This window comes from Nerophis lumbriciformis, linkage group LG19 (genome assembly GCF_033978685.3).
Source record: "Nerophis lumbriciformis linkage group LG19, RoL_Nlum_v2.1, whole genome shotgun sequence".
Classification (NCBI taxonomy): Eukaryota; Metazoa; Chordata; class Actinopteri; order Syngnathiformes; family Syngnathidae; genus Nerophis; species Nerophis lumbriciformis.
Window position 1 is genome coordinate 7644670 of NC_084566.2, and position 26995 is coordinate 7671664.

Consider the following 26995-nt stretch of genomic DNA (forward strand, 5'->3'; position numbering starts at 1 on the left):
TAATGGTACCAATTAATTAATTAATGAGCTGAACGTTTTGCTACTTGAACGGTTTCAATTGAATGAAGGGAGAGGGACAAACAAATCCATTAAAGTAAAGTTAAAGTACCAATGATTGTCACACACACACACACACACACACACACACACACACACACACACACACACACACACACAAGGTGTGGTGAAATTTGTCCTCTGCATTTGAACCATCCTCTTGTTCACCCCTGGGAGGTGAGGGGAGCAGTGGGCAGCAGCGGTGGCAGCGCCCGGGAATCATTTTTGGGGATTTAACCCCCAATTCCAACCCTTGATGCTGAGTGCCAAGCAGGGAGGTAATGGGTCCCATTTTTATAATCTTTGGTATGACTCGGCTGGGGTTTGAACTCACAACCTACTGATCTCAGGGCGGACACTCTAACCACTAGGCCACTGAGTAGGTATGAAGTAGTATGAAGTGCTTACTTCGATAAAGATTCCAAGATTCAGAATCCGTTTTGTATTTATTAAAAACACTGTTACAAAAGCACAGCAATCAGCCAGCATATGGCAGTGGTGATCACATGGTGTACTGTAACTATACAAGAACAATATACACAAAGTATAGCAATCAAAACTCTATGCTTTCTCCCATAATCTCATTTGCACACGTCCTTAAAGGCTGCACTTTTTTTTTGGAATTTTGCCTATCGTTCACAATCTTTATGAAAGACATGATGACGGATACATTTTTTAAATGCTTTCTAACTTGTATATAAACGTAAATAAAACTCCTCTATTCCACCCATAAACCCCAATAAAAAAACATCCAAAAACCACCAACAATTCTCCATTTACATTTTGTGACTTTAATATCAAACAAGTATTGGTGATATTTTTATTATAAGCGCTAATGCAGACAAACTCTTTATAGCGGCGCCTATGTTTACATCAACAAGTGTTAACCTGTTTCCTCTTTTCTTTGCTCGCGGAAGTTTATTGTAGATCATAAATCAGGCCTCTCACCTTGATAGTAGAAGGATGAAGACGTATTCCGTCAAGTTGGTACAATTTGACAGCCAATTGAGTCTTGAAAATTGAGAGAATGACACGAAAGGACGCTTTTTTCCAACCCCCCTTTTCTTCACGAGGATTATGAGTAATTTTTCATCCAAACGGTAAAATAAGATTCTATCAGTCAGCGTCTTACTGACGTTCTATATATATATATATATATATATATATATATATATATATATATATATATATTATACACACACATATATATATATATATATATATATATATATATATATAATATATATATATATTATACACACACATATATATATATATATATATATATATATATAATACCCACAACACACACACATATATATATATTTATATATATATACATATATGTACGTATATATATATATATATATATATATATATATATATATATATATATATATATATATATATATATATATATATATGTATGTATATATATGTATATGTATATACAAATCCCGTTTCCATATGAGTTGGGAAATTGTGTTAGATGTAAATATAAACGGAATACAATGATTTGGAAATCCTTTTCAACCCATATTCAATTGAATGCACTACAAAGACAATATATTTGATGTTCAAACTCATAAACTTTATTTATTTTTTTTTGCAAATAATAATTAACTTAGAATTTCATGACTGCAACACGTGCCAAAGTAGTTGGGAAAGGGCATGTTCACCACTGTGTTACATCACCTTTTCTTTTAACAACACTCAATAAACGATTGGGAACTAAGGAAACTAATTGTTGAAGCTTTGAAAGTGGAATTCTTTCCCATTCTTGTTTTATGTAAAGCTTCAGTCGTTCAACAGTCTGAGGTCTCCGCTATCATATTTTACGCTTCATAATGCGCCACACATTTTCGATGGGAGACAGGTCTGGACTGCGGGCGGACCAGGAAAGTACCCGCACTCTTTTTTTACGAAGCCACGCTGTTGTAACACGTGCTGAATGTGGCTTGGCATTGTCTTGCTGAAATAAGCAGGGTCATCCATGAAAAAGACGGCGCTTAGATGGCAGCATATGTTGTTCCAAAACCTGTATGTACCTTTCAGCATTAATGGTGCCTTCACAGATGTGTAAGTTACCCATGCCTTGGGCATTAATGCTCCCCCATACCATCACAGATGCTGGCTTTTGAACTTTGCGTCGATAACAGTCTGGATGATTCGTTTCCCCTATGGTCCGGATGACACAATGTCGAATATTTCCAAAAACAATTTGAAATGTGGACTCGTCAGACCACAGAACACTTTTCCACTTTGCATGAGTCCATCTTAGATGATCTCGGGCCCAGAGAAGCCGGCAACGTTTCTGGATGTTGTTGATAAATGGCTTTCGCTTTGCATAGTAGAGCTTTAACTTGCACTTACAGATGTAGCGACCGACTGTATTTAGTGACAGTGGTTTTCTGAAGTGTTCCTGAGCCCATGTGGTGATATCCTTTAGAGATTGATGTCGGTTTTTGATACAGTGCCATCTGAGGGATCGAAGGTCACGGTCATTCAATGTTGGTTTCCGGCCATGCCGCTTACGTGGAGTGATTTCTCCAGATTCTCTGAACCTTTTGATGATATTATGGACCGTAGATGTTGAAATCCCTAAATTTCTTGCAATTGCACTTTGAGAAACATTGCTCTTAAACTGTTTGACTATTTGCTCAAGCAGTTGTGGACAAAGGGGTGTACCTCTCCCCATCCTTTCTTGTGAAAGACTGAGCATTTTTTGGGAAGCTGTTTTTATACCCAATCATGGCACCCACCTGTTCCCAATTAGCCTGCACACCTGTGTGATGTTCCAAATAAGTGTTTGATGAGCATTCCTCAACTTTATCAGTATTTATTGCCACCTTTCCCAACTTCTTTGTCACGTGTTGCTGGCATCAAATTCTAAAGTTAATGATTATTTGCAAAAAAAAAAAAAAAAAAAGTTTATCAGTTTGAACATCAAATATGTTGTTTTTGTAGCATATTCAACTGAATATGGGTTGAAAAGGATTTGCAAATCATTGTATTCCGTTTATATTTACATCTAACACAATTTCCCAACTCATATGGAAACAGGGTTTGTATATGTATATATATATATATATATATATATATATATATATATATATATATATATATATGTATATAAATGTGTGTATATATATATATATGTATATATATGTATGTATATATGTATATGTGTATATATATATATATATATATATATATATATATATATTTGTGTGTGTGTGTGTGTGTGTGTATTTGCTCGTTTTCTGCACACACAACTATACGTAAACAAAACGGAATTATTAGACTTCTGCTTAAGATTTCTTAAAATGACAGTGAGACTATTTATTATGATGTGCATAACATTTACACTTGGTCAAATGGTGACGTATTGACACCCATGAAGCTCAATAAATCCCATTGTAGTTTCCTCCAAAAGCAATACACAGGATAGCCTGCAGATGAGGCTCATTTTATACTCACACGCTTAGACAGGAAACCAGCAAGGTGCGATAGGAAATAGCCCAAATAAAAGCACTAAGAAATACAGACATGACACCAAGAGCAGAGTCAAAATAAGTTATGTACATACATGTTTAATACAGTATCATTTGGACACAAATTCCATTCGTTCAAAAGTCAATCAAAAACGCTGAATGTTGACGTGGTTTGCTATCGTGTACGCATGCGTAGTATGGTTTGTTGGCAGATTTACTTCCGCATGCAGATTGGGGAGCAGCAGCAGCAGCAGATATCCACAAGCTGCAGTTTTTGGTCTGATAGAACTCACTACCAATGCTACATGTGATCTTTCTACTTCATTTCGGAACTTAAGGTATGTTCTTGTTCATTAATAGAACATTTATGATTACGTTACACTCGTACAAATCTCAATTCAAGGTCCCTTCTGTTTCAATAATCGAGGTTGCATCTTTTTATTTTTAATGGCGGATTTGAGATATTACGTGGATGCCTAATTGTTCTTGATTGTTATTTCATGTCTTGTGTCAGTACTACTTGGATTACCTTGATCCATTTACTTGACGGCCGTGCGTTGCATGATGTTATTATGCGATGGCTGTTAGCATGTCGTTAGCTAGCGTCGCCCTACACTATTTGCGTGGTCGATTTAACCAATAAGAAATTGTACAACAAATGTGTCATGTGACAGTCATGTGACTGATGCAGCCGGATAAGACAGAGAGACAACAACATCAGCAAATACGATACGTACAAATATGATAAGAAAAGTGATAGCAAAGAAGCAGTTAGTGAAGTAAACATTAATAACACAGAAATGACAATGAACGTTATTGCACTACAAATGAAGTAATAAAAATATTAATAGAAATAGCACTATTGAAAATGAAAAATAATAATTACCTCTATTATCAACAATATAATTGTTTCAAATGCAACAATACATATATGTAATGATAACTTGAATTACAAAAGAAAGAAGATAAATGGAGGGGAAGAAAGAGAAGCGAACTGTATTAACCTTGTAGATTGTTATAGTAACACTAGCTTTGTCAGTGTGCTATGTTTTACCCAGTTTCCCCTAGGGGAACAGCGTTTATATATCTTGGATGAAAAATGATTATATACATGAGTGTATGTATGCATATGTGCTTGTATATGTGTGGCATATTTATGTTTGTACAGTGAATGTGCATGTGGATGTATGTACTGTATTTGTGTATGTATGTGGGAGGGTATGTACCTGTGTATGGAAGTATGTATGTGTATTTGTATGTACAATATATTTGTCTCCCAGTGTGTGCGGGAGCCAAAGTACAGCCCCAGCCACCCAGAGAGCCCAAGCCAAAACAGCAGGTGGGGTGCCCAGGTAACAAGGAACCCCGGCCCCACGCAGTCATGCGGGCCAGCAATAGGATCACCAGAGCTGGGTGTACCATGCCGCCCAGCAGGGCCAGCCGCAGGCCATGGACAGATGTGCCCAGCAGAGGACAAGGCACGGGAGAAGCAGTGGACAGCCAGCCCCCAAAGAAGCTGATTTAAAAAGCTGGCTACTTATGGGCTTGGGTTTTGGTTAGCAAAAGCTGCAAGTGTCATGTGTCAATGTGAGGTGCGATATGTATTGTTTGAGGCAGACGTGGATAAACACTTTTTTTCCTGGACATAGCGTGCATGTTGCATAAACATTCTTGACTTTAATTTAAATGAGCTAAAAGTAGTGCCTGTATTTTCAGTTTGAGAACGCTGCCTTTGAATTTCCCTGGCTCCGACTCGTCACAATTATCGCGCGCTTGTTGTGTGTCAGTGAAACAGCGTGAGTAGGGCATGATCCGCCCATCTACCCAATCGTCATCAGCACATTTAAAATGGCGTCATCATCCCCCTACCCCCTCTGCTTTTTCTCCAGGCAGCTGAAATGTGTCCAAAACCTGACACCTTGCGCGTCATTCAACCAAACTGTTGTAACGAGCCACTTCACATTCTCAGTAACGGCAACGGCGTTGCAACGATGGGAACAGTAATTCATTAGATTACTCGTTACTGAAATAATAACGCTGTTAGTAAGACCATTATACTCTAACGCTGTTAACTACTACCAACACTTGTTAACCATGACATTGAAGAAGAGCAGTAACATTGTTCATCCAAATAAATTAACATAGGGTGTGTTTTCATGTCTTTCAGGTATTTGTAGAGGTAGATGATGGCAGGTTTGCAGTGGGAGCTTCCTCCAGAGCTGTGCTGTCGGCCGATGGCATTTGTGGCTCTGACTGGTTTGGATGTGGTGTACAACGCTGTGCACCGCGCTATCTGGGATGTCTTTAGCACCAACAGACGGGCTGACAGAGTTCCAATCTCTTTCAAAATTCTCCCGGGTGACCATGAGTATCCCAAATGTCGTACTAAGGTGTGCCAATACATAAAAGTTAAATTACTGAATGATAATAATACATGAGCATCCAATACATGAATGCTTTTAAGAAGAGTTGTAAATATTACTGTCTCTGTGCATGTATGGTATTTCACTAAAGTGAGTACACCCCCTAATGTTTCAGTGGAGTAGTCTATGTACAGCTTGAACTTTTCACTGATAATGAGTCAAAACACAGCATGATTGCCCAATTAGCTGGCAACACAAGTTAGTAGCTAGATGGTTGTGTCCTGCTTTCAGTCAATCATAGTTGTGCAGGAGTGCTGCTAGCAAAGGGGAGATGTGGTTCAGGGAACCATGAATGTACTATTATAGAGACTACTATTCCCTATCTTCGAAAGCTGGGCTGTATGTGACTTTTGCAACATGGAGCTAGGAAGACTGATAAGGCCATTAGATACAGGCCCGGACCGATAATATATCAATTAATTGAATGACAAATGAAAATGAACTAGATAATTCTGCCGGCATCGAAAAATTGCCATATGCCGTTCGTGGTGCATGTTTCATGCAATGGCTGTCTAACAACTTTCTCATGTCATGACTCTGGTGACCAATGAGCGTGTCAGCAGGATAAACGACATTCAAAAGGGTGAAACTTAAAAAGACAATACGTGCAGCAAATATATACATGTAGACTGCAATGCTGCTATAAACGACAGAAACGATAAACAAATAGGAATTTGTACTACTACGACTTGGATGACATTGCAAATCATGGCTGATTAGCATAATGAAGGGGCTCAATTTACGATCAAATCTTGAATTTAGCTGGCGATATCTCATACAAAAACAAAGATACAAACTTCTACTGTTTGGGGATATATGTATTTCATCATGAAGTATGTGCTGGCACCGTAGCTTGCTCTGCTTGGCTTAGGTAACTTCTGTTCAATGAAGTGTTAATCAAAATGCACACTCTTCAAAGTTGCAGTAACTGCCGTGACCACCCGACAGCGACACGTAGAACAGTATTAATTGCATGACAAACATTTCACACTTTACAACAATAGTTTAGTCGTAACAGAAAATGCCATGTATGTTTGTTTTTTCTGTCGCTTCCAAACAGGCTGCAAGTGGGTGCACCGTGCTCAGCATTTGAGCGTGTTTATTCAATAGTAGAACTGAATTAACGCAGTAAACCCTCTGTCATCAACAATCTTTGTCTCGGCGTGCGGAGACAGGAGTGATACCTTTCACACACGGTGCACGACAGAGCCTTGATAGTGTCGCTGTTTGTTAGTGAGAAGCATTGCAAAGTAACACAACTTTGAAGGAAAATACGATGATTGCAAAGCCAGACGTACAGTGAGGGAATATTTCAGCTTCAAACTGAGTGAGCAAGATGATCCCATCAAAATGGACCAACCAGCCATTATGCTAAATTTGTTGGAAAGTGATGGCCACAAATATTTATCAGAGATCTGTTTTTGCTAACAGAAATTGAGAGTTAGTTTTATGTTTGTTTAATCAAATATTTTTGTCCTTCCAATTACAATGCTAAAAAAATGACAATTAAAGATTTAATGAGAATTAAAGTTTATTGCGTTTGAAAAGGTTACTTGCATTATTATTATATATCATGATTGCATTGGTGCTTAATTTGGTCTTAACATAATGCTGACAATAATATCATTTATCAACAATTTGTAGAACAATATCTCGTCCAGCAAAATGTGTTACCGGTCCAGGCCAAGTTAGATATAAGATTACTGCTTTGCATGTCCCAATATGATTAGGGCAGTGATATTCACAACAAGGACATGTTCTTACTTGTGTTTCCAGATATTTACACAATAATGCTATGTATTGATGGTAAATGTATACTGCTGTACCAGTATCTTCAGTTCATAGCAAAATAAAAACCCCAACAGCAGGCATTGGAATGTTGTTATGCCATTTATTTCAAGAAGTTCATGCGACCGGCAACATTAACATGTACTGGATCTGGTGTGGACACCATGTTGGTTGATGCTAATATTATACTATTGTTGTGTCCTGACCTTTTGTTTAAATAGTTTCTGGCATATTTATTAGTGTTTGATAAATCTGAACTTGAATTTTTGGGACAATCCTTCTGTACACGGTCTTCTTTTAAGCTATATTTTATCCTTTGAGGAAATACTGTATTCTACAATTGAAGCATAAATGATAGACATTGAATGTTTTCTGGATGTTTTTTCTCTCCGTGTAGCGTACATCCTACGAGTGGTACATTCCTAAAGGGATCTTGAAAACGTTGTGGATGAACAAGCACTTGAACCTAGTCCCAGCATTGGTTGTTGTCTTCTACGAACTGGACTGGGATGACCCACAGTGGAAAGAGAAGCAATCAGAATGTGCTACTAAGGTGGAGATTGTCAGGTATGTACAAATATTGATTTCATTGCAGTATTATTAAAAGTAAAATATCACATGCTCACATTGCACATATAGGTTTACATATGCACCAGGGCTATTCAACTTGCGGCCCGGGTGACAAATCCTGCCAGGGAATGACACCATACCCCCGAGTTCAGTCCAAAACTTGGGAGACAAACATTTGTGCAGCAAATTCCTGAAACACAATAGTGTTCCAGTTGCATAGAATAACTTGGACCACTGTAAACACATTGGCAGATCCTTGCATTGACATTTTAACCTTGCAAGCAAACATAGAACCCTGGGAACCTCAAAGCACCTCTTTAAGTACTCTCTTTTATAGCAGTTACACATTTTTTGTAGTGTGATTCATGTAACTAAGTTGCTGCTGTAGCTTGTTTATTTCAGATGCAGTTATAGGAATTTCTTCAACTTCTTTAGTTCTACTAGTAGTGTTCCTCAAGGTTCCATTTTAGGTTCTGTCCTTTTCACTATTTGGGCTATTCAACTAGTGGCCCGTGAGTTTAGTTAAAAAAAACTGTGAGAGACTAACATTTTTGCAACAGATCTTTAAAAACACAAGAGTGCTGTCATATAAATGATCTTTGACTAGCTTTTTTGCAGAAGGCCACTAAAAAAAGCAGAGCTGTCCTGTAATCGTGAAAATGTGGTCCCTAAAACAATTTGGTTGAATATCCCTGATGTACACCATTTGTCAAATGTTTTAGTAGCTTTCACTAGTATACACATTGTTACATAACCACAATGGATTTGAAATAAATCTATAAACAAATCAGCCTGTGAATAAAGTGTTGTATTAGCTTTAATTAAGTTCGACAAAATTATGGCATTTACCATTTACATTGTGTAGATAACATCCAGTGATTCAACTTCAATAATTGTAATTATATTCATCTTGTTTTTAATGATAATAAAATAATAATAAAATGTCCATGGGCTTAAAATGCTGCTTATCAGTGTGTGTTTGGGTACACTTACTGTAGCTTAAATCCCTAAATTACTTTGTTTAGCACAACTCTAAAATTAAAGTTTGAAGTGTACGTGCTGATTTATTTATTTTGAATCCATTGTGAATGACGTATACTGTAAAGACAAAAAGCATTAAAACAATGAACTCTCCAAATATTTGTAGCTCTCACAGTAGCTGAGTTTACTAAACAAGATTGACAGCAAAGGATCTTCAGTAATAAAGTTGTTGTTATAATTTGAAGTACGGTACCAGTGAAATGTTTGGGCAAACGTACTTATTGCTATATATGAGGCAATGTTAAACTTATGACTATGTATTTAGTTTGTAAATTATTTGTATTTAGGTCAAGCCTTCAAAGCAGGAATACCAAAGTGGCCGTGGTTTTAATTCAGAAGAAAACTCCTCTGCCTCCAGGTGAGGAGTCGATATGCTAGTAATAACGTCACATTTATTATATCTATAGCTGTCTTTTCAGCAGGATTGCATACCATTTAAGTATTTCATACAATGTATTGTAAGGAGAAATAGTTATTTTTTTAAATTATTTTTTACAATCCTTTCTACATCCTTTGATTGTTTATGTGTATGTATGATTTAACTTTCAGAGAAAACGTTTTGTATATGTTATGTGATTGCAGGATGTACAGAAATGTTTTTTTTGGATTAAGTGAAGTTGTGAAGTATTCACAAAGTTTTAGTTTAGGATAAACCTTATATTTCAATATATTAATGCTGCTTCTTCCCCATTCTTAACTTGACTTGTATCACTGTTTCATTTGTAACTTCTACTAAAAATGCAGTTATTTCTTCTTTATTTACGGTGTATTTGCTGTATATTACATGAATTACCTTGTCTTGTGTTTGTGTAGGAGAAGACTTGGTGGCATCTGAACGAGCTGCAGCTCTTTGCCACGCCTGTGATTTGTCAGGAAAAAGTCTGTTTGTTCTTCCACACACTGACCACCTTGTTGGTTACATGATACGGTACTTAAATACTGTATTAATATACTTAATTTACTGTGTTGACTTTTATATGAACACTCCTCTAGCATTATTTTAACACATTACACCGGAGCATGAAATAAAATAGCAATACGTTTGTATTATATGCTTTGAAATAAATATTCCATCCCAATACAATACAGAGATCACATGTTTATTATACTTGTAGTTGTAGTACGTGTAATATTGCACTTGTAGTTGTAGTGTATTATAGTTTATTGTAATGGTAGTAGTGCATTGTAGTTGTACTTTAGTAGTTTCTTGTAGTTGTAATACTTGTATTAGTGTTCTTGTAGTTGTAGTACTTGTACTAGTACATTTGTAGTTTATTGTAGTTGTAGTACTTGTACTGGTGGACTTGCACTGATGTTTCTCGTAGTAGTAGTAGTACCAGTAGGTCATCTGCCCACATCTCATTCTCTTGGGGGTCTTGTTGTGACTCATTCAGGTGTTTTCAAACTTGTAGTCCATTCCAGTCTTGAGCAGGTCTACAATCTTTGACAGTTTGTTGGTCTTGTTCATGGTGGTGTAGAAGTTTGAAAGTGTGACTGGTGTATTTTATACACATAATGAGATTCTTTCAAGATTCACATTATTTCTCTTCAAATAAAGCATAAATAAAAATGTGTTCATATTTTTGATGGAGTAAATGTACTAAATAAGTAGAGGATCAAATACTTGTTTTATCTACTAGTACTATGTTACATGTGCATGTGAATAGCTTAGAGCAAATTAAAAAAAATCAGTATTAAATACAGTAAGTATTTTTCTTAATTCAACTCACAAAATCAAATAAGTTTCTGTCATATTTCAGTTTGATAAGTTGCACCTGTTTATGTAAAGTATTATTTCAAGGTGAACCGTTAAGTTCCCTTCACAACTCTGAGTAGTGCACTGTAATTTATTGTGTGTAAAATAGTCTTATTTAAATCTTTGCAGGTTGGAGAATGCTTTTTACGAGCATGCTCAGACATACTATTACAATGAAATCCGCAGGGTTAAATCCCATAAGGAGTTTCTCAACAAGACCACACATCAGGTAACTATGGAAATAATATTTGCACGTTAATATGAAGCATAAGCTTTTCTTGTTGACATTTACATGATTAGTACAAAAGACTTGATCTTTTTTCTTGTAGCTGCTGTTTGTTCGACACCAGTTTAAAATTGCTTTCTTCAGTGAGCTAAAGCAAGACACCCAGAATGCTTTAAAGTAAGTCATTAGTGAGTTAGTTTTTCACTGCATGTTTTAAAAATCAAATAAATCTGACCCATTAGAACACAGATCTGATGGTCTACCACATTGTTTATGTGGCCCATGAATGCCTAGAAATTCTCATCATCATTTTTGATTTTGACTGAAAATGCATATACAGCAAACAATTGCCTGGCTTTTATACTTGAATATTATTTAATTATGCAAAAAATATATATTTATATTGTGTTTATTTATATTTATATTTTGTTAAAATAGAAATATTGAAATATCTGTTTTTCACCCAGACTTGTGATTTCAAAGCAAGTGATCCATCAATTTGTACCAAAAAAAAAAAAAAAATGCATAGGCAATCATTTAAAAATATGAGTCACTTCTACATTACAATTATTGTATATTTACTGTTAAAAGCCCTCTGAGGGCAGCCATAACTGCAACATGCCCTCAATGAAAAATAGTTTGCATTAGAACATTACACAGAAAAAAAATCATCTTGTAAGTGAAAAATAGTCTTATTCTTTACTCTTTTGATTGTTATTAGGGATGGTCGGTAATATTGATTGACCAATATTGAGATAAAAAAAAGACCATCATATCTGTATCCTTTTTTTTGGTGATATTGATTTCAGATAAGGTAATGCCTGGTTTTCTTTGCGTGAGTGATGACCTCACCAACAAGTGGGCCAAGTTTAACATTTACCCACATGGTATTGATTTTAGTGTAAAAGTGAAGAACATCAAAGTGAACCCTACTTCCTATACAGTATCTTCAATTATGCGTGTGTAAAAAAAATTGTACAATCTGCTTGAAGTGTTTTATTTTGCAGGCACTACAGGACTGCTTATAGTCTTGTCCAAGAGCTCAGAGCCTACGAGTCAAACATGCTGGAGATCAAAACATTGGCAGGATTTATTAACTACAAGGTCTGTATCTGTTTGATACCCTATTCTGTAATGATCAACATCTAGCAATACCTGTATGTGTCAATACACTGTAACGGTACAAATATTTGTCACACAGAGACGTAATGATTTGATTGTTAGTTGGGATGAAATGTTAAATAACAAGCAGTATCAGCTGAGCCATTAGTGAAATTAGAGCAGAAAAAGATCCACAGTTCCCGTTACTTGTAGACAGAATGCAAGTTCAATGTTACTAAAGCCACCAAAGAGAAAACATGGGCGTTGTAAAGAAATGTGAATGTTAAATATCCAGTGACTGTAATGGAATCAGTATTTGGCTCATGAGAGACAACACAATAGAGAAAGGAATTGCAAGCTGTTGATTGTGTTTTTCTTCCTTTATTTTTAGGTGTGCCGTCTTTGTTTCCAGCACAATACTCCTCTTGATGCTATTTCTCAGTTCAGAAAGCACATTGACCTTTTTAAGAAGAAGATAGGTTGTGCTGAGCTGGCCTTTGAGCATGCAGCATGGATGTCAAAACAGTGAGTATAATATGCATTAGACTGCTAAAATTTGTTGTGTGTATATTTATATTAGGGCTGTCAAAAATAACAAGTTAACTCACGTGACTAATCACAAAATATTATCACATTAATCATGCAATGTATTAACTGTACATGCTCCTTAACCGCAGATGGTTAACTGAAAAGTGGAACATTGTGTAAAAAATATGTCTTCTCAGGTTCCAGTCTTTTGGTGAGCTTTTTGATGAAGCAATCAAATTAGGCCTGCCAGCTATCCAGACACAAAACCCTGGTTTCTACTACCAGCAGGCTGCCTGCTACAGCCAGGACAGGAAGCGACAAGCATTGCAGCTCAGTCAGGTGATTTTTTTTTTTTCATTTTTCATTTTTCATAAGCTATTTAAATAAGAATCATCTTTTATTTTTAGTTCAGACAAAATGTAATTATAACGTGGACAATTTGGAGTAAAACCCCAGGAACGTTTATTCCCAAAACCTTTTTGCCTGCATGGGTGAAACAATTATTGGTTGGTAGTTTGTGTGGTTTGCTTTGTAATAGTGCCTTAAATCAGACTGTTGTCACATGTGAGTGCTATCATTTCATACATTGAAGCTATGGTCAGACTTTTTAACTAAAGTGAAAGTAAATATACAAAAGCTGCAAAACAAGATGAATTCTAAGCAGCATTGAATGGGTGCTCACCCACACAAATGTTGGTGGTGCAGAAGTTGATGCAATTAGAAATACGGGCGTCGGTTAAGCCAGCAGGGGGGGGGAAGGCTAAACTAAACAAATAGAAATTGAGGTGTTGACATATTAACATCTTCATAGTGTCATCTTCATTGTACACACCAATCATGACCTCAAGAAGCCAAGTCATTCAACTTGTGTTTCCCTTTAATATGATGTCGATCAGAAAATACCCTTAGAAGAGTACGGTAGGCTCTGTGCAAACAATTTCCTGTCGCCACTGGGCGGCGCTGTTGAGGAAGTGACCTATGTATGTCATGTTGTTCACTCCCACCAAAGATCTGTGCAATACATGTCAGTGTTGAGATCATGATATCAACATGAACACATCTAGTAGCTGTTTTGCCAGTGACTTAAGCATTAGTTCAACTCTGCTTTGAGCAAACTAAAACAACTGTCTTGTGACTGACTATTGGTACAACATGTAACAAAGTACTGTAAATAGTGAATATTTGATTTGATTTATATTCGTTCCTCTTGTTTATTGCCTCTATTTTGGTACATATCCTCAAACAAGGAGCTTGTAAAGTTCAGTTCTGAGTTGGTCATATGGATTGTTGGTATGATGACCACTGTGACTTTTTCAATCTTGCTAAATTTCTTCAGCTTGATCAATTTATTTGGGTGGGTATTTACATTTGTTGTGATATGAATATTGTGTTAGGCTGGAGCGGAGTATCCTTCATCTGACCAATTGGACACCCAGAATGCAGCACTGGACTACTATGGTCAGAGACCATGGAGACAAGGACATCAGAGTAGGTCTTTAATGCATATTGACGTTTAAGGCTATGTTTACACTAGCAGCACTCAATCAGATGTATTCATCTTATTCTTCTTGTGTCCACATTGATTTGATGAAAAACAGGTTTAGCTGGAAGGATCCAAACCACTTCACATCTCTCAAAATTCATATCACAGCCTCACAGCCTCAGCCTCGCACGCACACGCACACACACACACAACCAACATTTTTGTATGTATTTGAAGTAACCGTATGCCTTTATCATGATTTTATGTCCCATCAGTTTCAATCAATATTGGATTCATTTTATCTACAGTTAAGAAACAAAGTGCAAAACATAAAACTGATTAACTTTTGTGTAAGCAGTTTTGATTTTGAAAAAGAAACAAAAAACACTGTAAACAACTGACAAGTCATTCTATGATAAATAAATATAATTCTCAAATAAGTAAAATAGTTCTCCAGTATTAGTTTTTTGTGAAGTACAAGAATACAGACAAGTACAACAGGCATAGTTTCAGGTGTGAATGATTATTTGGTTTGTAGTTAAGTTTATTATTGGTTCAAGTACAGTATTGGTAGTTTATAGTAAAGTTAATTATTATTATTTGAAGTACAGTTTGTGGTTAAGTGTATTATTGTTTGAAGTACAGTATTAACAGTTAGTTTGTTGTCATGTTCTCCATTTCTACTGAACAATGGCAGCTTCATCTTATCCAATTGTCTTTGTTTATGTATTGCACCTGGAAGTGTTCCCAAACAGGATACTTTTACCATGAAAGAGGCTCTTTAAGCTCTAGATTCTCCATGGCACCATCGGTAGCCATGACTACTGCAAGCCAAAAGCTGCACTAGATTTGATAGATTAGATTTGTTTACCAACTAGATGCCATAAACACGTTCTGTTTAATAAAACATGTTTATGTTTTAATTGAATACAAAAAAGTATGATTACAAATACATGTACTGTTTGCATATGTACTTATTTGTAATATTTGTGTACATAAAAAATGTCCTATATCATAACTTACAAATGACCGTTTTAAGCCTTCGATGTGATCATAGCCTCAAATACTTGAATAATATCTCTGAGAAATTTTTTAAAATGTTATAATTGTTCTTGTAGGTATTGATCCTCCTGACCAAGACAAAGAAAAGAGAGGAATCCTAGCGTTACAGATCAAAGAAAGAGATGTACCACATTCAGTAAGTGCATGCAATGGTACACAACACCCTTATCTTTTCAAGGGAGAAAACTGTAGGAAGTAAACTTGGATAGACTTTAGAGTAGTCAGTGTACTTCTGGTAGAGCAGTAAAGATTTACTATGCACTAAAAATGAACATTTTCGTGTAAATATCTGGAAACAAAATTGAGTAGATCGATAAGAGAATTGTGTCTACAGTCAAGCATGGTCGTGGTTATGTCATGCTCTGGGGCTACATGAGTGCTGCTGGCACTAGAGAACTATGGTTCATTGAGGTGAAAGATGAATTCCAACTGCAGATAGTCTCTATCCCTCACCCTTTTTTCTTCTTGAGTTTAATTTCAGCATATTGTTGTCCTGATAAGGCCATCAATGAATTGTTTTCATGAGTAGAATGCATCCTATCATGCATTGTCGTCCTGATAAGGACATCAATGTATCTTCTGAAGTTATTTGCAGCATACCGGTATCATGCTTTGTTGTCCTAAGTCTTGTTTAGGACATTGTGTCTTTTTTCTTTAGTTGAATGCAGCATAAGCATATCAATGTATCTTTCTTTGGAAGTGACATTCAGCATACAATGCATTGTCTCCCAATTAGGACATTAAAGTATCCTTTTTATTGAGTAGAATGCAGCACATGTTGCATTGTCATCCTATTAACTACATTAACATATTTCTCTTAAGTTATTGTCTTCCTGATAAAGACATCAAAGTATATGTCGTCTTAATTTGAATGTTGCATATTATGCATTGTCTTCCTGATCATTTGAAATCTGAGTATCCTTCCTTAATTGAGAGCAGCTAATCCCAAAGTGTCGTCCTTACATGTCATCCGACATCAAAGTTTCTTCCTTCTTTAGTAGAATGTATGATGCAGTATTGTTATATGTACCGGTAATATAAAACAATGTATTGATAAAAAAAAAAATTAAATAGGTATTTAAATTTAAAGGATCTTATATAGTTATTATTGTGAAAACATGTGCAGTGTAAACTGAATGCATTCGCTCCTTCTTTCTCTGTACATACATTGAGTACTTTTATGTGTGCTGTGTGTGCAGCATTTTAGTATATACTGTATTAAAACAAAATATTGTGTCTGCACAGGAGGTGATCATCACTCTTCTCAGTAATGCTGTTGCTCAGTTTAAGAAGTACAAGTGTCCACGAATGAAAAGTCACCTCAGTAAGTAACACTTTACTATCACAGCTCTTATTTAATTAATGCTCAGCTACACAACCACCATAAAACACAAACTCTTATGACTTCTAGCAACACTACAATACACGCACATTATTAAACAAACTTCACATTTGTGTTAGTGGATGTCTTCCCACACTGGAGAAAATGCCCCTCTTAAAAAGAGTAAAAAAATAAAATAAAATAATACAAGTTAATTTTGCTTGACAGTAATGAGCAGACAAATCTCCCAATAGAACAAGTCAACATTGTCTTGGTGGGATTTCATGATATAGTACATTATATTTAAACTTTAAAAACGTAAATGAGCTTGAAATTAGCAATTAAAGTATTATTAGTTATACTTACTAGTATTGTGAAGTTGTGTGTCTTATATCAAACGTGTGATGCTCAAAAGTAGTATTTCTTTCCTCGGTAGATCTATTGCTTAAAAACAAGTTTTTATGTCACATGTTTAGATATTTTGAGTAGCAATTACAAATATATATACTTGGTGAGATTGGGTGTTTCCAGTGCATTCATCCCAATACAGCTATAATTCATCCCAATGTATCCAGCACAATGTAAATATATATACTTGCTAAGATCATTTTCACTGAGCAGGCTATAAGTCTTTCTTTATACTGAGATGTTTTTCCCTCTCCGAAGTACATTGCTCTTCTGTACTAAGATAATTTTTCCAAGCACTATAAGATGCATGTAGAACGTGTGCTGCACTTATACCGGTACTTAAATCAGGGCCCTTTGTTTTTAAAAAACAATTAATGTCCTTCCTAGGTGTGGTTGTGTTGTCCATCCAACCATTTTCTACCGCTTGTCCCTTTCGCTGCATTCGGGTGGTAGGCGGGGTACACCCTGTGCAAAACATAAACAGCGAAGTGTCAACTAAATTTTAATGGGGACTGAAATGAGAAATCTGCATTTCTAAGCAATGTTAATAATAATAATAATAATACCTGGGATTTATATAGCGCTTTTCTAAGTACCCAAAGTTGCTTTACATGTAGATGTACATGTGTGTTGTTATCAATATGTACTTTGCTGATCATTGCAAGTATATTTTATAATGTATCCATGGTAACTGTTTTGCATTTTTTGCCAGTGGTGCAAATGGGAGAGGAGTACTATCATGCTCAAGATTATGCCAAAGCGCTCAAGTAAGTAATTCGTTTTTCTCGATTTTTCACTTCTACACGCTATTTATGTTCCTAGATGAACACATCAGATTTAATTTTCTATTTTTACTTCTATGGTTTCAAAGATTGTCTTGTCAGTGAGTTGTTCTGTGCTTGTTTTGTTATCAGGCTGTTGGACTATGTGATGTGTGACTATCGCACAGAACATTGGTGTGGAATCCAGTCAGCCATTTTAACCACAGCTCTTCATTGTGCCTACCTGATGGCCAGTGTCAAGGACTACATCATATATTGTATGGAGCTTCTGGGCAGAGGTAAGTAGGTAGTATTCAGACACTAAACCTCTAAGCCAGAGTGTTAATGCACAATTAAGTGTAATGTGTAGTGGTTCAGACTAGTGGTGTCTCCATGGGAGGTTGACCAGCTGAGTAACTGAGTCCTATCGTATACAGCAGGTGGGTTGCAGGATGTTTTGAGATGATGTATGCAGGGCTCATCAACACAATGTTCAAAAGTCCTTATAAACGAAGTTGTTGTAATGCATCACCATCAACATTTGCTTTTAAACAAGCACTTATGTGATTATATTTTGCTTTTGCATTAATTCCATACACCGTATTCATATATTGTGAGGGATGTTACAATATGTATTCATGCATTTTAAAGGAGTACCGGTATGTTAAAGGATATATTATAGGGCTACAACGATTACTTTGCTTAAAAAAATGGTTGCGTCGGTTAATTGTTTGAGTTTAACTTATAAAAATTGTTCACTTCGCACCGCATGGAGTGCTCTGAATTTTAAATATGTGGACATAGTTTCCGCACGGCCACTGCAATACGGCACACATAAGAGCAGTGGTGTGTGGGTGCCGTGATCTGTGTGGCGGCACACAGCTGACTTTTTGTTTATCTTTATAAATGTACACATTATAAAAGTGCGTCTCAATGTTGTTAATGTGCGTTTGAAGAAAAAAAAAAGGCAAGCAGAAAATAGTTATTTATTTAGACTATTTTCCTTAAAATACGCATTGAGGCTACAAAGCGTGTTTTATCCGATTACTCGATTAATCAAACACATTTACGGACAGATTACTTAATGACTGAAATAATTAATAGCTGCAGCACTAATATATTCATATATTGTGCGGGATGTTACAATATACAGTGTATGTTACAGCAGTGGTCCCCAACCTTTTTGTAGCTGCGGACCGGTCAACGCTTGAAAATTTGTCCCGCACAATCATGTGTGCTTACGGACTGTATCCCTGCAGACTGTATTGATATACATTGATATATAGTGTATATATTGTGTTTTTATGTTGATTTAATAAAAAAAAAAAAATATATATATTTTTTTTTTTTCTTGTGCGGCCCGGTACCAATCGACCAGTCCGCGGCCCGGTGGTTGGGGACCACTGTGTTTCAGTATATATTCATATTTTTGAAGAGTATGTTACATTATATATTTCTATATTCTGTAGAAGAACATACAGTATATAGTCATATCCTTAAAGGAAACTGTACCTGTATATATTCATATCTTTGAAGGGGTCTGTTAAAGTATACATTTGTATAATTTTTGGAAGATGCTGATATTTGGATGTTCTATTTCAGCTTCGACACTGACCAAGGAGCAAAAGTCCCGGATTGAGCAGAACCTCATAAAAGTTCTCAAGGTGCGTCCACAGCATGTCTATCTCTAATTTATTGTTACCCACATACGGTATAAAGAAAACCGAGTACTGTAAAAAGATATATGTTTTGCAGATGGGATGTAAAGACAGTATAATTAGAAGAATCATAAACATGCAAATGTCACTAATATAGTGATGTTTCTTGTATCATAATGAAATTAAATTATCCTCCATTGCTCAAGATCCTTTATTTTTATTTATTCATGAAATTAATTTTTACAGACAATCCACGGCTGTAATGTTTTTATGTTATTGTAGTTGAGGAAAATATGGATTCATAGTTAATTGCGTCTGTTGTTGTATAAGTTGTAGATAATATAATAATAAACATGTCAATGCTTTGTATAGCTCGTATTCAAATATATGTGTTATGGCACTGAGACTGAAAGTATAAATCCATTAGACGAGCACTTAAATGGTAAATGGGTTGTACTTGTATAGCGCTTTTCTACCTTTTTAAGGAACTCAAAGCGCTTTGACACTATTTCCACATTCACCCATACACACACACACATTCACACACTGATGGTGGGAGCTGCCATGCAAGGCGCTAACCAGGACCCATCAGGAGCAAGGGTGAAGTGTCTTGCTCAAGGACACAACAGACGTGACTAGGGTGGTAGAAGGTGGGGATTGAACCAGTAACCCTCAGATTGCTGGCACGGCCACTCTCCCAACTTCGCCACGCCGTCCCCACTTAACATTTGAGGTTGGGTCAATCTATTGTTTAAATTACAAAAAAACATAAATCCGTGCGCTAGAAAACTTTTATGGCATATTAATTGCAAATAATAGTGTAAATGACCGTATGCTGTATGTACATAGTGATCATCTCTCCATGTGTTGTTTCTAACAGAATAAGATACCTGATGCCGAGCCTCAGTGTGATCAATCTTCTGCTGCTGCTGCACGTGCAATGTGGAATGAAAGCATGACTTCATGTGGCTCAAACCAATGTATTATTGATGTGCAGGACTATATACCCTTCAGTGAGTAACACTCATTATACTGTACTCAAAATTGCATTTGACATGACATAGAATCATGGCCAATGACTTTATTTCACATTTCTAACAAAGTGTCTCTATGCTTTCAAAAACCAATAGGTAGTAGGTAAGGTGCAACACTACCCATTGCTACTGGGTACATACAGTACCTTGGATAATGTTCAAATCCAACACAATAAATTGCAAACTACTGACAGCTAATTCTCCAATTAAGATAATTGTGAAAACATATACAAGATTATTCTAGGTTGAGGTACAGTAACAATAGTTTTAGTTTGTGGTATTGTTCTCCATCTCGACTGATCAATAGCGACACATTGCTTTCTACTTATTTACTTGTCTTTGTTTACATATTTCACCGAGAAATTTAAGCGTTGCTAAATAGTAAACTTTAACCATAGAATACGTTTTTCAACTTCTGGCTCCTCCTTGGCACCATCACTAGCCATGACTCCTGCCAGCCAAACACTGTATTTGTCTTCTGAGTAGTTGCCATAAACACTTCTTGTCCATCACTTTTATTGTGTCACGTGTGGTAAATCCAAACTCCTCTATACTAAATGGAATGTTCCGTAAATTAAGTACAGGTATTACTGAAAAAGTAAAAAATGTTGTTGTAATTAGTACTTTAAATACACACATGTCTGTGAACAACCAGGTAATAATTTTAAGTTAAAAACAACTGTAGAATGTGTGGCAGAATACTTTATATCATTTCATAAAGCAGTTTGTGTGGTGTAATTTTTAGAGACATTTCTCACCTCCTTCTGTGCCCCTAGTTCAATGCAAAGCCAAGTTCCAGTCTCCCAGTTTTCATGTGGACCAAGCTATCCAACTGCAGGTGTTCCTGAGAGTTGACTGTCCTCATCCTATATCCTTCACCAAACTGGCTGTCAGCTTGAGTAATCAGGTACAATATATTGAAATAACTGCATTACTATATTTCACTTACTCTTATTTATACTTCATCTGTTTACATTTCTCAAGTTCTTTTTTTATGCATTCTAATTTGTAAAATACGGCAAGTACGAGGTGGCTAACAATGAAGCTCATGGGAGTAATCTATTGCGTCAATAAAAACCTCTAAAAAACATCCAAAAACCGCTAACAATACTACTTTTAGTGGCGCCGTGATCACAGAGCGGTAACTAGATTATCACCTCTGAGTTGGTAAAAGTTAATTTTAGTTTATGAATCATGCATTGTATAGTAGAAAGTTGTGGCCATAAACCAAGGAATTGGTCAACTTTGATACATAACTTAGACCCGGAGATCGAGAGAAAAACATAAAAAGAAGCCTGTTTGCGCCCAACTTTTTTTTGTTGTTGTGAGGATTATGATTAATTCTTAATCCAAACCGGAAGATATAAACATCCTATCAGTCGGCATACCAGTGAGAGTAGACATTGTACCGTAAGTTATTGTGTTTTTTTATGTTTGTAGTTTGTATTTCTTGTTTAGCATTTCGTAATAATGCTACTTTCTGGATCTGCCTATTACTCAGCTTCTAAAACTTGTAGCTCATCCTCCGTATATTAAGGCTCAAAAATAGTCGTTGACTCTCATGAATTCTGCCATGATTAGTGGTAGCTATTTTTGTTGCAGGAAATAAAAACGTTGTGATGCGTCTGTGAAATTAATGCGCCGTCATATGCTTAAAATGCCCAAAATACGTCATTATTACATGTTTTTATAAATGTGCTTGTTACTACATTACATATAAGTATAATTCAAGTGTGTATTTAAAAAGTTGACGGTGGTTTTTGATATTTTTTAGAGCGAAAATAGAGCGAATCCCATTACTCCCAATGTTTCCAGACTCTTGCTAGCATTCATTTTCGAGTTAGAATGCATTTAAAAAAAACAATATATGTGTGCTTGTCTCACATAAGGATTGTCTATGATGGGCACAATTCCACAAAAAGAGCAGTTCCCCTTTAATCACGGGTCAAAAAGGATTTTCCACATTTGTTTGTTTGTGTTTACCTTTTATAATACTACTTTAAAAACTGTTTGTCTTGTTTTGTTAGTAGTTTTAAGTACAATCTCAGATGTATTATTGCAGATTAATTTTTTCATTTAGACATCATGTATTAACATGTAGTGTGGGTCTTAAAATCCCACTAAAACTTCAAATCTAAGTAAGGAAAACATTTACATTTTTTTTTATTTCTAACATGTAATAAACTCTTACAATGTATCAAATTTAAAAGTACATCTCCACATCAGTTGTCCACATGGTAGCCGTGTTTACTCACCCTTCCGAGAGTATGGCCAACTCTGTTTCAAAGTTGGTTGCAAACATGTCGCTCTGTAGTCCTGTGAGGAGCTTTTGACCAATCATCTACGCGATCATCTGGCCATATCTCTGATTGGTCAAAAGTCGCTCATGTGACTACAGGGCGCCATGTTTGCTAACAACTTTGAAACAGAGTTTGCCATACTGTCTATGCACGGCTCTGGCCATTCTTCGTCTTCCTCATCAACCTAATGGCCTGTAATGCTTTGATTGGTTAATGGCGAGCTTTTCCAGCAGCAGGAAGATGGTGTCATATTTATTGTCTGCATTTACTTTTGGATGAAAAGCAGACCCTGCTCCTTTTATGCCACACTACAGCACACCCAAATGAACAGCAAACATGACACCACAAATATGACATTTTGAAAGATTAAACATTTTTGATTATTTTACTTGACTGATTGATACAATTGAAAGACTTTCTGCTTTCTTTCTAGGAGTACAATCAATGGTGTGTTGTGGAGGCAACAAGTCAGGAGTGCAAACTTCTAATGCCTGGAAAAACCAAATGTTACAACTTCAGCTTTGTGGCAAAAACCAAAGATATCGGGAAAAAAATTGAGGTGAGCTAAACTGGAATGTTCACTCAGGGTCTTCACACTTTTTTGGACCCTAACCCTGACAAGTATGGTTGGAACGGGCTAATTTTCTTTACCATTAAAGTGAATTAAAAACCATTAAAGTTAATTTGAAATCCATGTAACAATTGTAGTTTTTATTACAGTGTCAAATATTTCTCTTAAACTGTTTTTATTGTATTCTCTGAATTCATTGAAAACAAGCTAGCAAAATATCACAAATTTTAGCATTAAAATTGTAAAATGAAAACTTTTTGTCACATGAGCAAAACTGCTAATGATAGTCAATAAATGTCAGTTTCATTGATTTTACTTCAATATAGGCTCCAGCACCCCCCGCGACCCCGAAAGGGATAAGCGGAAGAAAATGGATGGATGGATGGATATGTTCTTCAAGTCAAATTACATTTATACTACACCATAAAGTCTGTTCAAGCCATGAAAATACATTTAGCATTTACAATGTAACTTTTTTAAAAGTGTCCATCCATTTTCTATAGTGCTTGTCCTCAGTTAAAGTTAAAGTTAAAGTACCAATGATTGTCACACACACACTAGGTGTGGCGAGATTATTCTCTGCATTTGACCCATTACCCTTGATCACCCCCTGGGAGGTGAGGGGAGCAGTGGGCAGCAGCGGTGGCCGCGCCCGGGAATCATTTTGGTGATTTAACCCCCAATTCCAACCCTTGATGCTGAGTGCCAAGCAGGGAGGTAATGGGTCCCATTTTTATAGTCTTTGGTATGACTCGGCCGGGGTTTGAACTCACAACCTACCGATCTCAGGGCGGACACTCTAACCACTAGGCCACTGAGTTGGTTCACGGGTAAGGTAGAGCCCACGACACAAACTTGCAAACCATATTCATACCTGCTGTATGGACAGTATAATAACATGTATGTATTTGAGGTGTGGGAGGAAGTGAGAAAATGGAAGTAAGCTTGGAAAGAACATGCAAACTCCACGCCGAGAATTCCAAACAGAGATTTGAACCCGCTGTCTCCTGACTGCAGCAAACATGTTAACCAACAGTCCACCGGGCAGTTCTTCAATTGTTAAAGTTAAAGTACCAATGATTCTCACACACACACTAGGTGTGGTGGAATGTGTTCTCTGCATTTGACCCATCCCCTTGTTCACCCCCTGGGAGGTGAGGGAAGCAGTGGGCAGCAGCGGTGCCACGCCCGGGAATCATTTTTGGTGATTTAACCCCCAATTCCAACCCTTGATGCTGAGTGCCAAGCAGGGAGGTAATGGGTCCCATTTTTATAGTCTTTGGTATGACTCGGCCGGGGTTTGAACTCACAACTTACCGATCTCAGGGCGGACACTCTAACCACTAGGCCACTGAGTAGGTTTAAAATGTATCCATTTAAATATTTTTTGTCAAGTCAATGTTTGTTTCTATGTCAGGTGACTGGTATTGAGGTCATGCTTGGCAGTGGTCGCTGTGTGTTTTTGAGATGGAGAGGTGCCGGCGGAGACGCGGCCTTAACCCAAGAAGTCCTACAGAGTAACCATTCATCAGGCGGGAGTGACGCCGAAGAGGAGCTAGATTGGGACCGCTTAAACATCCTGCAAAGTACCATGTGAGGCGTGCTGATTACTGCTCATGTTATTCTGCACAATATTCCAAGTTTGGCTACAGTGTGCTTGCTCTCAACTGCTTGTCATGTTTAGGATCATATCAAGAGTACCAAAGGTCCATGTGGAGCTCCATCATCAACCTCCTGCTCTCAGCAATGAAATGTACTGCATTCACTTCACTGTTCAATCCCTCGAGGAAGCTCTATCCAAGGACCTGAAATTGACTGCAGGACTGAAACCTGGTACTTCTGCACAATCTTACATCTCTCTCTCTCTCTCTCTGAGCTTTTATTGATTGTACATCCCACCTCAAATAATACTTTCACACATGTAATATGAGGCTTTTTACTTTAAAATTATTGCATTTGAATTCAATGAATTAATATTGATTCATTTGAATTCAATGAATTAATATTGATTCATTTGAATGTGAAATCTAATTTATTCACACTAAAACACTATGTAATATACTGTCAAACAGAGCCATCGTGATGATGATGTAGTTTATTATGGTTGTGGTTTTAAGTTTATTTCGAATATGTATACAGTTACATATGATACATCACATATTTTACATATTTTAATTTCTCCTTACATGTCCAGAAAGTAGTAGTAAGAAGCAAATCTTATTTAATCCTATGCCTTTTCCAATGTATATTAATTATTAACACATATGGTCACTTCCTGTTATCATTCTGTAACAATTAGAAACAATTTAACAAAATTACATAAGGAACATCTCAAATATATATCAATTACTGATGTAAAACAATACATTTTTAAAAATCAAAATAATCACACTTTGGATTTTTGATTAATTGCAATTAATCATAAGTTGCTTGCATGGTTTTAATTAACTTTAAAACATGACCCCAATATTCACAAATGCATTTTTATTGTCAGAATGTCATTCAGAAACATTTTTTAAACATTTTACCTGAATGCACACCATTTACTCACTCAAAACTTGCTAATTGTGTTATTTAAAGTACCGTTTGAGTTTATTTTGAAAGGAAATTTGTCAATGAGCACAATTCTTCACACATCTTTGCACTAACGTATGCATTGACTTGATCACTGACCATATAAAAAACAGCCCCGCCTGTAAGGTAACCAACCATCCACGGTTACGGTAAAGTAGCATGTATGTGTCAATGTAAATTGTGTGTAATTGATGACTTTGTGTTAATACATGATTAATGCCATAACTTTTTGTGATTAATCACATTAGTTAATGCATTAAATTTGACGGCTTTAATATAAATATACACATAGTCAACATGTCCAAAAAGAAGCAGGAAGAAATAATCAGATCTTAATTAATTCTACCTGGTTCGTCGGAACAACAATGTGATTTATAAAACTAATATCTGGACTTTGGTGACTTTCAATGCAATGTCACTCATTAGACCCTTGACCCCTCATCCTAATACGTCATGTGACACTTTTATACAAGTTTCACAATAAATATAGTTGTTTGATTGGCTAGACTGCAGTGAAAGCCAGATTCAGTCCATCCATAATGTTTGAAGTCATTTATTAACATGCGTCTGGAAATATTGAAAAATGCTGCAAGAGGCAGCTCATTAGTTTTGAGGATCCAGAATAAGAACCAGTTGTTTACCAGTTACTGACATCCTGGTAACATTTGTGTCCCCGTCATAGATGTGAATGTGTTTTGGATGTTTCCTCACTTTTACAATGTGGAAAATAGTTTTTTGACCTCCTGTTGATTGACATTTAATTCCTACAGAGATACAATCACTTTTATGCTCGCTTTATTTGAACAAAATACAGAATGTGAAGAAAATCTACCAACATA

At 36.2% G+C, this 26995-nt stretch overlaps 1 protein-coding gene across 1 annotated transcript in view; it reads left to right on the plus strand.

Moving 5' to 3' along the window:
- Positions 1-3721: 3721 nt before the first annotated feature.
- Positions 3722-26995, plus strand: part of trappc11 (trafficking protein particle complex subunit 11) — a 35524-nt gene continuing 12250 nt past the window's right edge. The window contains exons 1-21 of the mRNA XM_061979602.2: positions 3722-3889; positions 5719-5941; positions 8160-8329; positions 9661-9731; positions 10187-10301; positions 11259-11358; positions 11459-11532; positions 12363-12459; positions 12848-12981; positions 13182-13323; positions 14379-14472; positions 15586-15665; positions 16775-16853; positions 17971-18025; positions 18173-18318; positions 19622-19683; positions 20558-20690; positions 21488-21618; positions 23445-23570; positions 25000-25175; positions 25267-25415. Coding sequence (XP_061835586.2) covers positions 5735-5941; positions 8160-8329; positions 9661-9731; positions 10187-10301; positions 11259-11358; positions 11459-11532; positions 12363-12459; positions 12848-12981; positions 13182-13323; positions 14379-14472; positions 15586-15665; positions 16775-16853; positions 17971-18025; positions 18173-18318; positions 19622-19683; positions 20558-20690; positions 21488-21618; positions 23445-23570; positions 25000-25175; positions 25267-25415 — 2341 coding nt within the window. The 5' untranslated portion in view covers positions 3722-3889; positions 5719-5734. The remainder of the gene's footprint in view (positions 3890-5718; positions 5942-8159; positions 8330-9660; positions 9732-10186; positions 10302-11258; positions 11359-11458; positions 11533-12362; positions 12460-12847; positions 12982-13181; positions 13324-14378; positions 14473-15585; positions 15666-16774; positions 16854-17970; positions 18026-18172; positions 18319-19621; positions 19684-20557; positions 20691-21487; positions 21619-23444; positions 23571-24999; positions 25176-25266; positions 25416-26995) is intronic.